The sequence below is a fragment of the Oculina patagonica genome, chromosome 7 (genome assembly GCF_052425735.1).
Source record: "Oculina patagonica isolate OP01 chromosome 7, crgOcupat, whole genome shotgun sequence".
NCBI classification, from domain to species: domain Eukaryota; kingdom Metazoa; phylum Cnidaria; class Anthozoa; order Scleractinia; family Oculinidae; genus Oculina; species Oculina patagonica.
The window spans coordinates 13516130-13532843 of record NC_135764.1 but is presented as its reverse complement, the minus strand read 5'-3'; the positions used below and the strand labels follow the sequence as shown (position 1 = coordinate 13532843).

Here is a 16714-nt window from a genome sequence, read left to right as displayed (position 1 = left end):
TGCATGAATGTTTAATCAAAGCCAATTTGTAATTTCTGAAATTTTGAGGTGGGGTCATACGGGTAGATTTTGAGAAAAACGCTGTTAAAACAACTAGTGCCCAGTTCTCTCCTAAGCACTCGGCCATTCATTTTGGCTCTTTATTGATTGTTTATTAGCATTTTTATTGGTCAAATGTCGCATATAATGGCTATACGCTTTAAGAAACAGTAATAAGAGAAAGAAAGAACATTCCTGAATATTTTTAAAAAGAGTAAAAAGTTGGGCTCACTTACCCCCTCAAAACTGTATTAAGCCACCTTAAACAATGCTGAAAATTCTAAAAAGATCGGAAACTCCTCGCAAAAGTTATAAGCAAATAAAACAGAAGATGTTCACGGTGCGTAAAACGTAAACTTTAAAATATTCAATTTTTTTCGAACAACAGAAAAAAACCTGTTGCAGCTCTCGTGCTCTTTTCTGATTGGTCAATAATAATTGAAAAGTCTTGGATGGACCTGGATAGAAAGAGGCACTGTGAAAGTGAAGCATCCTGGACGAGAACAACATAATAATCTCTGTGCCTCCTGGAAAAGCTAACAACAAACTAAAAATTTATTTGAAAATAAAAGGAAAGGAAAGAAAACGTTACGACGAGGGTTCCAGGGCGTTGCGATGTTCTACAATCATATATTTTCAACTTGTATAACTTCAGTCTCAACAACTTACAGTATTTCTAAGTAGTGTATACGTAAGTTTTGTATTGTAAGTCGTGTACTGTTTGTAATGATACTGTAAGTATTGTTTTCTTCTGTTTGTTAGAAGTAAGGCAAAAACATGTATACAAAGCGTGACTGAGAAGGTAAACTCTGAACCACCGAGACCTTCAACCCGGGTCCTCCGGATTTGCAACTGGCACCAGCGTCCTAAATCATTAGGCCACGCTGACTCCTCCTTGACAAGAAGTATTTTGGCCTGTTCAAAGCTGTACTAAATAAACCGTGCTCTATTTATGATTTCAGGTAAATCAAGTGGTTTGTCCAGAGGAGCCAAGGCAGGCATAGCAGTCCTTCTGTTGTTTGGATTCGTTGTCGGCTGGTGGTTCTACAGAAAAAGAAAGGGAAAACATCTGTTTGAGCATGAGCAGTTTGATAACCCAATATATTTCTCGTCCACAAAGCAAGAGTTGCATAGTGAGGGTGGTGCGATAGCTCCAGGCGGTACAGAGAAGGGGACATAGGGGTTTAAAACGAGGGGGGAGGACTGGGGTGACGTCGGAGCTTAGGGTGTAGTAATTCAAACGTTTGAAAGAGAAAAAACACAATAAAAGAGATTTCTTAGGATTATAATAAAAAAGAGTATATCGGGGAAAGAATAGCGAAGCGCGCGAGTGACGTCACGACTCAGACAAAGTCTCGGACAAACAAACCGAAATGGCGGACGATTCTTCTAAGACATCCGGTGTTACTAAAACATTTTCAGATCATTCTTTTTCTCTCAGAATACTCTGATGTTTTCTGAGCCTTGTGGGGGTTATATTCATTTGCATTCTATTCTTAAACCTCGCGCGCTTCGCTATTGATTGTTTAAAAGAATCCTTTTATATAAAGACATCAGAAAATGTTGAAGTAATAGACTAGGTTAAAACAACCACTTTGCCTATATTTTATACCTAAAATATTGTTCATAATTCATACAAAATATATAACACTTAGTGCCAATAGTCCACCATTATAGAAGCAATAGAGATTTATAAGGTAAAAGCAAATTTTGCTACAACAAAGTATGTCGTTTTTAAAATAAGATTCAATGTTAATATAACTGCTGTCTAGTTTACGGAAAAAGTAAGGCTCGTGAATGGTCCCTCAAACTTTTGCAGTGCTCGTAAAATTAGGCTTCTGCTCGGAATGCTGTAAAATGTTTAGTGGGTGCTCGTTTGCTGGTGCTCTCATATTTTCACAGTGCTCGCATGCTCGGTTTTTTAGTGGAGTAGTTTTTTGAAAAGTGCTCGTTGCTCGCAAGGCTAACTTTTTTTAATGCTCGTGCTCTCAAAGAAAAACGCTGTGCTCGCATACTTGCAAAGACCATTCGATACTCCTAAAAGTACAGCTGTAGGATTTAAGATTTCGTAAGTAGGGCGATCAAATTTTTATTTTTTTTTTATTTTATTTTTTCCAGAGTATTACGTTCAGTTTTAGTGTGGTCGGTGGAGCCACGATAATTTTTGTTCGCCTTATTGTTCGAAATTCGCTTCTTGTAAAAACTATACTGGACGATTCTCATGTAACAATTGTAACTGCAGAATGCTTATTTCCTAGTACTTATCTGTCACGTGCTCCGTTTCCAGCCAAAATTTCAACACCTATTAAGGTGCTCGACCCAGTTTTTTTCTAGCGATACCTATCAACTTTCAACCTCTCATACTTAAAGGGATTAATGTCAAAGACATATCCACTATATCACATGGATTACACATAGACTGAACTGCAATATGAAATAAATTTTTGGGAGATCAGAATAAATATCACGTGACAATGACGTCACACAGTTTTTGCTCTGAATCGAATTTTTGCCCTCTACCGCATTTTCTCTCAAGATCCTCCACGCTACGTATACCTTGGGTGTTTGCCTTCAGCTCTGCGGAGTTTTAGATGGTATAATTTATGCGTAAAATGCGTAAAATGACAAGACTTCATATAAAGAAATTTGCTTCTTTTTTGATGTTTAATGACAGGTTTTAGCCCTTATTCCTTTTAAAAATGTCCCATATCCGATATCCAAACCGTAAGAAGTAGGTAGACTTGCGCGATTTCAAAAAAATATGAAATATATGAATCATAGTGAAGCTCAATGTTTAGCTCTATTTACCAATTTTACGTTACGCCTACTTTCGCAAAAAAAGCGATTATTTCAAAACTCGTCGATGAATTTTCACCAAACTTTTTCAGGGTGGCAGTTGATCAGTACACTACACAATCCCTGAATTTCATGCTCATTGAAAACTTCTAAGTTTGTCTAACATAAACGAAAAATTGAGTAAATATTGAAGCGATCTCGTAGTTTTGAATTTTTTTGTGCTCTGGGATTTCCTATTGTTTCGAGTTGAGCACAACATCGAATTCCTGTGCACCACCTCATTAAACATCAAAAAGAAGCAAATTTCTTTTTATGAAGTCTTGTCTTTATTTTACGCATAAATTATACCATCTAAAAAGTAATTCCAAGATATTTCAAAATTCCTCTTGTAGATTTCGATGAAACTCCGCAGAGCTGAAGGCAAACACCCAAGGTATACGTAGCGTGGAGGATCTCGAGAGAAAATGCAGTTACGGGCTAAAATTCGATTCAGAGCAAAAACCTGTGTGACGTCATTGTCACGTTATCTCTGTTATCTATGTTATCTGTCTATGTTATCTCTGATTCATAAAGCAAAATCGAAACTCTACCTTCTTCACCATTTACTGTTAAAATAAGCTCCAAAAATCGCCTGCCACAAAATACAGTTTTAAGGAATCCCTTAGCAACCACTCGGGATCTGTAGTTAAGATTCATTCCCCTTAAAAGAGCCAAACATTCACCAATAATAAACGACAGCATTTATTTTTTCGTCATTATTCTGTTCCTTGTCACTGAGAGATAATCAATTGTTCTGCCTTTTAGAATAAAAAAAAGTGTCCCTGGATTGAGTCTCGGTTGGAAAAGAGTTTTTCAATGGGGATTAATTGTACAAAAATTTTATCATTCTACGTTGTATCGGACTCTGCTTTTAAATTCAGTTTTCTGTGTTAAAACGATTAGATCACTATATTTATCCAACGTATACCGGGATATCGTGGACGGTTGCTTGCTTGAACATTTAATTGTTAAATTATCTATTAATTAATTGATTAATTAATTAATTTATTAATTTATTTGTGGTTTAGATAACTAGAAAAAGTTTAGTTTTTGACACCTACTTTTTTTTTCCTTTGGGTCAAAATGCTCGTCAAAGTTTAGGATCAAGCTTATTTCTAGGCCCTGTTCGATAGGAAGGACAGCCGAAAACATTACAGTGGAACCCCGATTTCTTCTTTTTTCTTTTTCTTTTTTCAGCGATATGGTACAGGTCAACGGTCCTCTCTCGCTACAATAGAGAGATTGAGTATGACGTTTATTTTTACCGCGAACGGCAAAAATTCAACTTCTGCTGTCTGCCGTTTGGCGTTGGTACGCGGAAATGAGAAGTTTTGTGCTTGTCGTAAATGTGGGATTTTTTCACTAATTTTATGAGGGATTGATTTTAGAATTCGATAAAAAGGTAAAAAAATGAAAGGCAAGCTCGCGTTTGCCGTTTGCAGCATAACGTCATGCTTAATGTCTCTATTCAAGGCTTCCCCCTTGACGCGCGAGATCTCCACGCGAGCGTTCAAGGTCCCCACGTGGCCGGTCCAGATCTCCCCTAAGAAGAGTCGCATATTTTGAAATAAAACGTTCCGACTGTTTGAGGAAATAGAGAACAAACCTTCTTGAACAACCGAAGAATGCATCCAAACCTAACCTTCAATGATTGTTACAAGACTTTATTTGGTCTCGATCTTCCTTTATTCCATTTTTTATACAAATGCAGAGTAAAGACGTTTTTGTCTAATTTAATTTAATGGCGCTAACTCTATGGAATTACTAAATACAGAAATGTTAGCAAATTTACATTATTTAAACTCGCACACGTCGTTTGGAAGTCTAAGATGTTGTTATGATTAGGTGGTTGCCAAAGTAACTAAATGACACGAACATTAACTATCAAACTCAAACTAAGATAAGATAAGATAAGATTTTATTTACCTCTCCAAAAATGGTTTTTCAGGGTAAATTACAATAAAATGTTAAAAATGTACAGCTAAAAAATAAAATCATTCTAAATATTAAAAAGGGTTACGTTTAAAAGGGTTCTATGTTTCAATAAAATTCTTCCAAGCGCGACGTTTTATAGCATCCTTAAAAATACTCAAACTATTAACGTCTGTTAGGGTCCTTGGTAGTTCGTTCCAAAGCCAAGTAGCTCTGAATACAAATGACTGCTGTCCTGTAGCTGTTTTGAATAGCGGGACATCCAACTTGTTTCGGTGTCTTGTATTGATAGAATGGACGTCAGCTCTAACAATAAATTTGCTGCGCAGATATTCTGGGGCTTGTCCGTGCAAACATTTATAAGCCATTACAGCGTCTCTGACTTCAAGCTGCCAAGCAACCGGCAACCAATGGAGTTGCTTTAACGTAGGGGTGATGTGATCAAATTTCCTTGTTTCGGTGGCAACCCTTGCCGCAAAGTTTTGCACTTTCTGAAGTCGAGCAATGTTTTTCTTTGGTGTACTGGCCCAAACTGATGAACAATAAAACATTTTGCTGAAAACCAGAGAATGGATGGTGGTTATTAGCGTTGGTTTATCAAATAGATGTTTTACACGGTTTATTTGACACAAGCTAGCAGTACATTTGGACACTACATCAGTCACATGTTCGTTAAAACTTAGGTGTTCATCAGCTACAACACCTAAATCCTTCGCGGAATGTGACGGCCGTATCTCCTTGCCAAGTAAGGTGATGCTAAAATCCTCCGGCATGCATGCTAACATCTGTGAAGTTCCCAGCAATAGCAGCTTAGTTTTATCTGGATTAATAAGAAGGCTATGTGTGCAACACCAGGCGGCAATCTTCTGGAGATCCGCGTTCAACTGAGCTGCAGTCTGGTCTGCTTCCCGGACAGGAAACGACAAGTAGAGCTGCGAGTCGTCGACATAGCTCTTCAGTGAGCACCCGCCAGGGACAGTTGGTAGGTCGTTGATATAGATGTTAAACAGTGCAGGTCCCAATATCGACCCCTGAGGAACGCCATGTGCTACTATACGGGAATCTGACAATTCACTTCCTATTCTCACTGACTGACTTCTATCTGTCAAATAACTCCTAAACCATCTCACGGCATCTCTCGAAACACCCAGTGAGCGAAGTTTTTTCAGCAAGAGTCCATGTTCAATACTGTCGAACGCCTTTGATAAATCAAGCAGTACTAAGGCTGTAACTTGCTTTCGATCCATCGCCTCAAAGAACAAATCTGTCATAAAGATATTCAGTGTTTCTGTAGAGTGTTGTTTCTTATTTCCGTTCTGGTGTTCGGTGAGACAGTTCCTACGTATCATGTACTCTGTTAGTTGGTTAAGTGCTGCACGCTCACAGATCTTAGACAGAGCTGGCAGGAGTGAGACAGGTCGATTATTATTAGGAATCTCATGATCTCCATATTTCAAAATTGGTACAACTTCAGATTCCTTCCAAGCTGAGGGAAAAACTGATGTTAAAAGTGAACGATTCACAATGTCTGTTACGACTGTCAGAATCACAGGGAGGGCATTCTTTATTACCGCCATACTTAACTTATCTTTCCCTGGGGCCTTGTTTGAAGGAAAAGATTGAACAATTTTCTAAGGATGTAGCTGCTCGAAAATGGAATTCATCTGTTTCAGGTACAATGGGAGTCAAAGGGGACTCATAGGAGGGAAGATTGTTCACTAAAGCAAGCCTCTTTGATTCATCTGCAGCACGAGCCCCTACCGTAGTAAAGAACTCGTTAAACTCGTTCGCCAATTCCTTCATATTCTTTGAGTACATCGGCCTTAATTTCTCCTTTGAGGGGATACAGTTACGTATAACCTTCCACCTAGCGCTGATACTCTGATTGTCGTCCATCTCCTTCTGAACATATTTCTTCTCTGCCTCGCGTAGTTTTCTCTTAACTTCATTGCGACAACAACTATAGTCATGCCAGTCTTTAGCCATGCCTGACTCACAAACTCTGTTGTTTAAGCGTCACGTGATGGAAAAAGGCTGGATAAGAACACACTGCTACGAAAATATGTTTTGCCAACATTGTAAGTAAAGCTTTAAATTTTAATCATGACCTTTTAAATCAAAACTTGTAGCGCAGAAACAGTACAACTACACAAGAAACTCGATAAAACAGAGCAATCAACTCCAAAAATAGACACGCCATCAGACCTAATTATCATTAATATTCTTCATGTAAACCTTGGTGTTTATCTTTTCCGTTCCTTTGCGTTTCTAAGATTGAATACTGTCGATAATTAATTTTTCTGGACAAAGACCAACTCCCGCTTGAAAACAAAGTTAAGAACTTGAAGACAATTGACGCAATTTATCTTGCTGTGGTTCGACAGTTTCTTCAAGGTCACTATTGGATTTGTTAATGTGTCGCAATGCCGCACTTAGCGTCTAGTTACACATCAAGATTTGTTCAAAAAGTAATGCTCATTAATATTAGCCGACAACTATAACATGTCAGACTGAAGTTATGTAATTGAAAACTGCACAGTCATCTTCAACTCCACAGAAACCCTTCAATAGCTTTCGGTCATTGCTTTGTGCTTTTAATAACTTCATCGCCTGCGGCAAACCAGTGATTATTCAATGCTTTAATGAACTGATCAAAGATACATCTGACGATGAGATCAGTTCCAATGAGTTGTTAAATCTGAAACAAGTGTAAGTGTATGGGGGGAAGCGAGGTAATATATTGCAGTACTTTGATTGTGAGGACATAAAATTCCGATAACAGATACAAAGTCAATAACATCTGAGCTGCCGTCATACATAATGAGTTTTCTTTTAATTCAAGGACAGCATGACGGCGTACGGCGTTGGAGCGGCTTGGCGTGTGTTAAACATGTTATGACTACGTCAGTCTAAACATGACTGCAAAACAGAGCAATTATTAACACTGTATGCTCTGGTATGTATCATTTACATGTTCAACCTCACTTGAGCTTTCGATGTCACAAAACCGTAATTTTTCTTTCTTCTCGGTCAGTTTGTCCACACAGTGGATAAACTTTTCTTTTACAGATTCTATTATTTTCACTCAAGCCGGAGAACCTGCTGTTATAATGACGTCGATCTCGCACTTCAACATTTCACGCGGATTATGAATCAAAAGCCCTCTGGGCTTAGTGTCTTGTGACTCTTTTCAGAGTTTAATTTATTTGAAAATAGACCGCTTTTCACGTCTATTTATTGCTTGTAAAGATATCGAAAATTAAAAAGCGTGCATCTAACATAAAGAAACATTTAGACTCCTCACCCCTAAAATTTAAACTAAAACTAAAGCTACTTTTGTCGCTCGATAAAAGTTGTGACATTCACAACACGACATACGAAACTCTTGATTCACTTGTCAATTCAGAAAGGCCTTTGTCGTGAATGCTTGCGCTGAACTTCGCGACTTCACAGCTAAAGATAAAAACAAAGGTTTATTCCAACTACAAAAGGTTCTCACGCGAAAGGCTTAAAATCCAACTAAAAAATATATATAAGATTTGGGACCTGAAAGACAACAACACCGAATTTTCGATCAAGTGGTCCATTGTCACGAGAGCAAGCGCTTACAGGGGAAACCCGTCACGCTGCAATTTGTGTCTGACGGAGAAGCTCTGCATACTATCAGCTGACAGATCCACCTTCTTGAACAAAAGATCTGAGCTTGTTACCAAGTGCAGGCACGAAAACAAGTACTACACGGCCAATCAGAGACAGGATCGTTCCAACCGTCCTCCATGAACGTAGTTTAAATTGTATTTCACCACATCTAACGACACAGTCTGATGATCGCTTCGTGCGTGAAACTCTGAGTAACTGTCCATGAAGTTTCTATCTTTAATTATTGTATAAGATTACATGCTTAAAGTTTTGAAATCGTTGCCTTAATAGTATCCATTCCGATCACAATCACGGTAATTAAGCGTCCATTTTGATTCATAATAATTGATCGTTGCTATTTCTGTCAGGCGGATAATGTTTGTACTTATTATTGTCACGCGACTTGTTTCCGACACCTTATCAAAAGCGATTTTTCCAAGCAGCCGAAAGTAGGCTTGACTTAAATTCAAAGTACACTCCAGCATGTAGCCGTTGAACAGTTATAGGACTCCGATAACAGCACAAAAAGAATACAGACACACACAGATTCATAAGCGTTTATCTGTCACAGATAATTCTTAAATATCTTAAAAAGGTCAACAAAGTCACAGATTCTCCTTTGTTGTTTTGTGTCTGTGACTGATAAGAACGTTTTCAGCCTCACGTTTCAATAAACTCACGCACACTACCAAGCAAAGTTTCATGGTTGACCTTTCGCGTGTGTCTTCGAGTAATACTCAAATTGAAGACACACAAGGAAAATAATGTCCACGGGATCAGTTGTTTTGAACTAGTTTAATCAGCACAAATTCTAACTTGCCTAAGCTAGCTAGTCAACTGAAGTAAAGGCACACATGTGGTTCGACTACTACGGATTACATCTTTGAAATAGGATCTAATCAAAAATGGAAACGGCAAAAAAAGGTTTTCCTGACATATTGTCGGTCGACATACCTACAGTTCTGTAAGGCGCAATCCTGTTTAAGACATGCTTTTCCCCTATTGCTGTACCAAAATCATAAAACACATTGTTCTCACGAAACGGTAGCTATTATCTGATTGACTTATATGACTAGAATGGTGGGAATCTCGTGTGATTGCTTTTATCACTAAGAAAAACAAACAAAAAGCTTAAAAATAAACGCAACTGTCAGTGTAAACAGCATCTGCAGACCTCTCAAGTCTCACGATTTTGTCTTGAGACTCACGGTTTTCACTTCAATCTCACGACGAGAAACAGAAATCTCACGAAAAAACAGAGTAACAAGTTATTTGATTAGCGCCTGGTTTAAGGACTCTTTTAGTTATTTTTGTTCGTCAGTTGATCAATCTCCCGGTTTTTACTGAAATCTCCAGATTTTTTTACCTCAATCTCTAGATTTCCAGTGCTTTGAGGTTGAGAAGCCTGCATCTGTTTTGTTTAAATCTGATGATCGCATTTTTCGGCATTTACTAAAAAAAGAAAATTTTGACATGGCGGGAAAAATATTGACATGGCGGGAAAATTCCGCGGCCTCAGAAAGCAAATACGCATGGAATGCACCTTGTCCCCTGTAGTATTATCTTGTGTCGTCATGACTACGTCATGACGTCACAAGACAATAACGATGAACTTATCTATACATGTATTAATTCCGCTATATTCTCATGAACAAACTTTATTTTAAACAAAATAGAACTTAAAATATCATGGAGTAACTTGATCTCATTTCCCGAAACTTTTTTTTCATATTTACTGTGGCTTTGACATATATGTATTTGAATAATAATAAATAAAGATCTTGTTTAACATAAACGACTTAATTCCTTTGATTTGTTGTCAGCGGGATTTCGGTTCAAAACAGATGGAGGGAAGTGCTAAGTTACAAATATACCGTGGAAACAAAGAACAGCTAAAACTCGCATCACACCCTTTCAGGGAATTCAAGGATTTGTTAGTATTGAAAACTGTTTAAAAACCAAAACAAAATTCAAAAATCCAAATTAATTAATTGACAAGAGATCTTTTAATTATTTTATAGAATTTGAATCGAAAGTATTTTTCTACTATTTTTTTCCGGACTTAGTGGAAGGATTAAAGCTAAATCGTGATTAACATCACCTATAAATTTACTATTTGTATGACAGGCATTCTTTCACTAACTTGAGACAAAGTTTCCGCTCTCATTGTTTTCATAGCTGTTAAGAGGCTGACATACATTGTGTCAGCAAAAGTTATTATTCACTCTTGTAAGGCACTGGACTAGAACTTAGTTCTTTGTTCTGAAATCTAATTTGTAGGCAAAACTTTGAGGAATTTGTTCATTTCGTGTACAACGCCGCTGCAATCAATAGCTTGCGGGTCGCTTAACAGAAAACAGTTTCAAAGTTTTTTATTTGACGATTATGTCTTCGATTGTAACAGCAGTATTTAAAGCCACAATTGGCTTGCTTGTGAATAAAGGCAGAGATAAGGCAGCGGAGAAGCTGAAAGATGGCGATGTAACAGATCAAAAATTTCGTGGATTGATCGTGCGTGAAATCGACGATATCAAGTCCAAGTTGGATGGATTATCAAGGAAAGATTTGTTAGCAAGCATCAGCTTCTTTGAGGAGGGAATAGAGTTGCTTTATAAAGTATTTGATAAGGCAAAGTTTAGTTGTGAACACGGCGCGGTAACAACACAAGCAGCTTGTGCTAAAGAAATTTCGCTAACGGAAGAAATAAGAACCTTGGAGTTAACAGACCTGGACGAATCAGCTGCGAGGGCGCTTTCCAAAGCAAAGAGAAGATTCGAAGATGCTCGTAGAAAAGCAACAGAAGCCTTTAATAATGAAGCTCTAGGAACGTCTGACCGCATTCTCGCAATGCAATACCGAGTTATGGCGACAATACTAGAGACAGTAGACAATCCCGCAGACGCGGTTGAACCTTGTATAGTGTGCATTAAAGAACTTAACTCTCTGCCAGCAGTTCAAAATAGTTTTGATGTTCAACTCAAGAAAGGCATTCAGGCAGTTAGGGGCTTGTTAGGTAAAGACGAACGCAGGCAAATCATTTCCAGTGTTTGTCACGTGAATCGTGTCATCTATGACGTCACGCTAACAGTCGGTAAACACATGCCCTTTTTCTGGCCTGCTGTTGATATCGGAGGAGGAATAGTTCATCCATTGCGTGATGAAAGAGTAACAAAAGTACTGCGTAAACAGGGCATGGAGCACTGTTGTGTAACTTGTGAAACACCATTGTCATTTGGTCAAGAGGGTGAAGAGGAGCACAAGCTGAAGTGGACGCGTGGTATCGCTGCAAACTCCGGCGGACAATTCATTGTGGGAGACTTGGATGGTAACGTAAAGGTGTTTGACAGTACTGGAACATTTATGAGACTTTTCAGTCTCCCTAATGAGGACGTAGATACAAAGTTACATGTTCATGATGTAGCCACAGACATGAATGACAGTATCTATGTTTTGGTCGGATTGAAAAAGCCTGGAGCTGAGAGAGATGAGTTCGTTGTTTACGAATTTAACAACACCGCTGACCTGCGTTACAAGTTTCCTGTGAGGGGAGGGAGGTACTGGGACAGACTGACAGTCACCGACAGTGGCAAAGTACTGGTACTGAGGTATAATGTGGTTGATGTGCATGAGACTGATGGTCAGTTTGTTCGCTCGTTTGGTGAAGACATATTGAAGGTTGCGTGGGATATCACTGCTGCTAATGATGGCCGTGTTATGGTAGTGGACATGGGTGATTCCTGTGTTCACATATTCAGTGAACATTGCGACCATCTTAACAAGTTTAAACTCCAAGGACGTAATTGGTGGCCTAGAATTGCATTTCACCGGGCAAGTGAGCATGTTGTCATCGCTGGTAAACAACGAGGGAAAGATCACCTGCTGGTGGAAGTTTACACCAAAGATGGCGAGTTTGTGCGGAGCACTCAAATCCATGAAGAACGGATTGGTGACGTAGAAGGGATAACAGTGACTACTGAGGGACGCATTGCTGTAGCTTGTGAAGCAAAAAGGGTACTCGTTATTTAAAAAAAATATGATGCTGGGGTCCACAACTGATATTTTAAAATAATGTAAAATGATGTTATGAAACGGAACAAGAAGCATGAAACCTTTTCAGTGTGGACACTTGTTTACCAAATAAGTTTAAAACAAATAACAATAGCAATGTAAATATGGCATGGATGTTGCGTATACATAAATCTTAAAATACTAAGCTAAAATGAGTTTCTCCTCATAATACAAAATCATTTACATGGAAGCTAATGCAGTCTTGAAAATTTTTGAGAACTTTCATATTTTTTGTGCCTTCCGGCGGCATGTTTCACTTAATTGCTTCACAATAGCAGTAGCATTTTGTATATTAAAAGATGTGTTATCCTTGTTTTCCTTTTTACACGTAAAAGGTAATTCCATGCGTTTGATCATAAAGAAGGCTATGTTATCTCTGATTCAAATAAGAAAAATCTATTCCTTCTTTCCTACACGTTTTTAGGGATTTTAATCCTAACACGTAGTTTGTGACTGGCACTCTTCACACACACACAATGATAATTTTTACAAAGCCAAGTTCCCCAAATAAAATTCGCAATTTTTCCTTTCAAAACACTCCAAAATCATGATATATCGCTTGCAACCAAAATAATGCTGCAGGGGCGGATCCAGGGGGGGTGGATTGGGTGGCTAGCCACCCCCCTTGATCCATCAGAAAAATGAAAATAAACATATTGAAATAGAAAATAAAAGCAATGTCTATCTACCTTTCATAGTCAGGCGGCCGTTCAAAGATAAAGGACGGCCATTTTTCCAAAATAGGAGATTTTCGACAGCCTGTTTTACGAACTGCTGGCTTAATGTACCAAAACGTGTGTATAATTTAAAAAATAGATTCCTTTTAGCTTTCAAGAGTTGTTTTAGCCTTGCTGGAATGATTTTCTTCTCCATTTACATCTTTTTAGCGAGTTTTCTTACTGTTTTTCGCATCGAAGCGATTTGACAAGCAAGCAAAGCAAAGTTGTCCACAGGCCACTTTGCAACCTTCCACTTTGCCAAGGGTTTAAAAATTTCCACGCACGTGGGTGAGCAAAAAAAACGCATATCTGTGTTTTCCTGTAAGTTCGTGGCCTGTCAACTTTAAACTTCAATCACTTTTCATTTCATAACTGAGAACTAGCCTTTTTATTGAAGAAGGAATATTTTGCCAAATTATCAAGGAAAAACAGTGGTTTAATAACTTAATTGACAGTTGTATAAAGCTGCTCAGAATCGCGGAAATCACGTCTAAGAGGCTTCAACTTTTCAAAATTTTCTGAGGGGGAATGCCCCCAGACCCCCCTAGATGGAAATATGGGCCTCAGACCCAAAATAATGTGTACTCCCACTTTCAAAAAACTGCCTAAAAGCCTGAAACCCCCCCCCCCCCCAATTAAAAAAAAATTGGGGCTTGAACAATAAAGTAAACAAAAAATATTGGTAAACAGCCACCCCCCTTTGAAAAATCCTGGATCCGCCCCTGTGCTGTCTTCAGCAATTCCTTAGCAACTGCTCTGTCTAGATCTATAGTTGAGAAGCACCCCCCCCCCCCAAGCAGTGTATCAAAAATCATGTTTTTAAATAATTCGTTATTGTAACATTTAGTTCACTTTTTATGATTTATCATAACTTTTTTAGCTTTAGCGCTTGATAGTTTTTATATATGATCAATGTTTTAACCTTTTAATTGCCATTTTTATCAATTAATATTTTTTTTTTTTAATTTAATACTTTATTAAGTTAAATATACAGTTACAAGCACAGATATAGATACAGATACAGAAGTTTGAGGTACAATTACACTTTGAAAAAATACATAGTTACGGGTGCACTACAGTTACAATTTTTAATTTTGAAATACCACTACAATTACTCTGGAAACAGTTATGCTAAAAAAAAAATAAATAAATAAATAAATAACAAAAAAAGTAACAAAAATAGCAAAAATCAAAACAAACAAAAATAAAACACACAAAAAAAATAAATTCAAAAAAAGAACGAAAAATGGCAGACGTTGCATACATTTACTTTAAATAAGTTTATCTAAAAAATTTTCCCATTTAACTAAATGGAGGTGCAATTTATTTTTCTGCTTAGCAATAAATTCTTCTATTTTAATAGTTTTTCTTAGTAGAGCATGGAAGACATTCAAACTGGGATTAGTAGATCTCTTCCTACAAAGTACAATTGTTTGTTTTGCCACAAGAACTATGTGGTTTACAGCCATAAAATGTTCCTCGAGATCAGGCAAACCAAGTATAACATTGACTACTTCTGACAAATCAACACTAATTCCAGTGACACACTGTTGCAGCCAGTTGAAAATTTCATTCCAAAAGGCACTAGAATAAGAACATAATGCAAACAAATGTTCAGGGGTTTCTTCCTCCTCTCCACAAAAGGTGCACAAAGGCGACTCCACCAAGCCAAACTTACACAATTTAGAATTTGTAAATAAGATTCTATTAACCACTTTGTATTGAAATTCTCTTGTGTGCGCATCTAACGCAACCTGGAAAGGCAAGCTGTATATTTTACTCCAATCACGCTTAGGGTCAGGGAACATTTCATCGAATTTCCTTTGTGCTGTTGGTTTTTCACAAACCCTTGAGACCAGACTCCCATACAGTTTTTTGGAATTTACTTTTGATGTGGGTACTTTAACTGAATTAATAGTTAAAGTGGATTCATTTGAATCCGACTTCAAGATATAAGGACCTGTCATGGACTTAATAGCTTGTTTCCATTTAACTGGTATTGCATCGATTAGACCTTGCCACAAAAGAAAGTTTTTCATTTTAAGACCTTTGTTATGCAAATCATTCCATGTCAAAATTTTACATGTCCCATCCAGCTTAATCATGTCACCAATTTTGTTTATACCTATATCCATCAGTTCGCTAATAAAACATGATTTATTATTTATACAGATGTGTTTATTATTCCAAATTATTTCGTTTAAAATTTCATCACTTGTTTCAGGCATTCAATCAATCAATCAATAAAATTTATTTACCCTCGGAGCTGACGGGGGCTGGCTAGGCCCCTAGCAAAACATATGCTAATATGCCGAGAAAATAAATTACAAATGTAAAAATATATACAGAACGAAAAATTCATTAATAAATAAGTATTTAAATTAATTTTAAAATTAAAAAGGGACTATCTAGCTGCGCACAGCATTACGAAAGGCCTGTAGTGTAGCAATTGTTCTTACTCGGTCTGGCAGTTGATTCCAGGCGTTCGCCGCCCAGTATCTTACAGACTTCAGTCCATACTTGGTCGTATTGACCTTAGGTAAGACAATCTTATTAATGCCTCTCAAGTTCTTGATATTGTCCCTGACACAGAAGAGGTCCTTAAGATACACAGGTGCTAAGTTGTTAAGGCATTTGAATATTATAATAAGTGTATCTTGAATGCGACGTTCACTTAATGTGTAGCCTATGCGGCTGCACAGAGAAGCGGAGCTAGAAGACCTGCCCTTATAGATGTAACGTAGGGCTCTTTCGTGAAGTTTCTCTAGTTTATCGCTGTCTGATTTTAGACAATTATGCCATATCGAAGAGCAATAAGTAAAATAAGACATCACAAAGGAATTATACAGGCATAGCTTGGAAGAGGAAGACAAAACATTTCGTAATCTACAAATAACGTCAAGTTGTTTTCCTGCTTTCTTAATAATTTTAGAAACGTGCGTGCTAAAGTTTAACGCGTCGTCTATAACGACTCCTAACAGCTCAACCTCATACACACGAGGAATAATTTCTCCGTCTGCATATAAAGATATGTGAGCACGATTGTTGCTAGAGAGAACAAGCGCCTTGCACTTCTCAGGGTTGAGAGTCATCTTGTTATCTCTGAACCACTTACAGGCTACGGCAAGTTCTTTGTTAAGGACGTATTCGACCTTAGCTGGGTCAACATCAGAGTAGTAGATCTGGTTATCGTCGGCGTAATTCGATAGTTCTGCCTCCTCGATGAAGTAGAAAAAGTCATTAAGAAAAATGTTAAATAGTAGGGGCCCTAAGACGGACCCCTGTGGAACTCCCCTTGATATTACTGACACATCCGATGTAACATTTCCAATCCGGACACGCTGCCTGCGATCGTGTAAGTAGCTCCTCAGTACGTTTAAGCTGTGAGGAGAAATTCCATAGGCTGCAAGCTTTGCTAATAGTAGATCGTGAGGGATAATATCGAATGCCTTACTCAGATCCATTACTACAGTCCCCACCAC

The 16714-nt window shown here is 37.8% G+C and overlaps 1 protein-coding gene across 1 annotated transcript; it reads left to right on the top strand.

Annotated features, from left to right (window-relative positions):
• The first annotated feature begins 10819 nt into the window (after positions 1–10819).
• LOC144661255 (uncharacterized) lies at positions 10820–13086 on the top strand. Its single transcript, XM_078521956.1, has one exon. The coding sequence runs from the start codon at positions 10831–10833 to the stop codon at positions 12469–12471; it is 1641 nt and encodes a 546-aa protein (XP_078378082.1). The 5' UTR covers positions 10820–10830; the 3' UTR covers positions 12472–13086.
• Positions 13087–16714: the final 3628 nt, after the last annotated feature.

Bases quoted from the DNA above. Each gene is read 5' to 3' on its own strand.
- LOC144661255 (XM_078521956.1), top strand. From the start codon at position 10,831: ATGTCTTCGATTGTAACAGCAGTATTTAAAGCCACAATTGGCTTGCTT.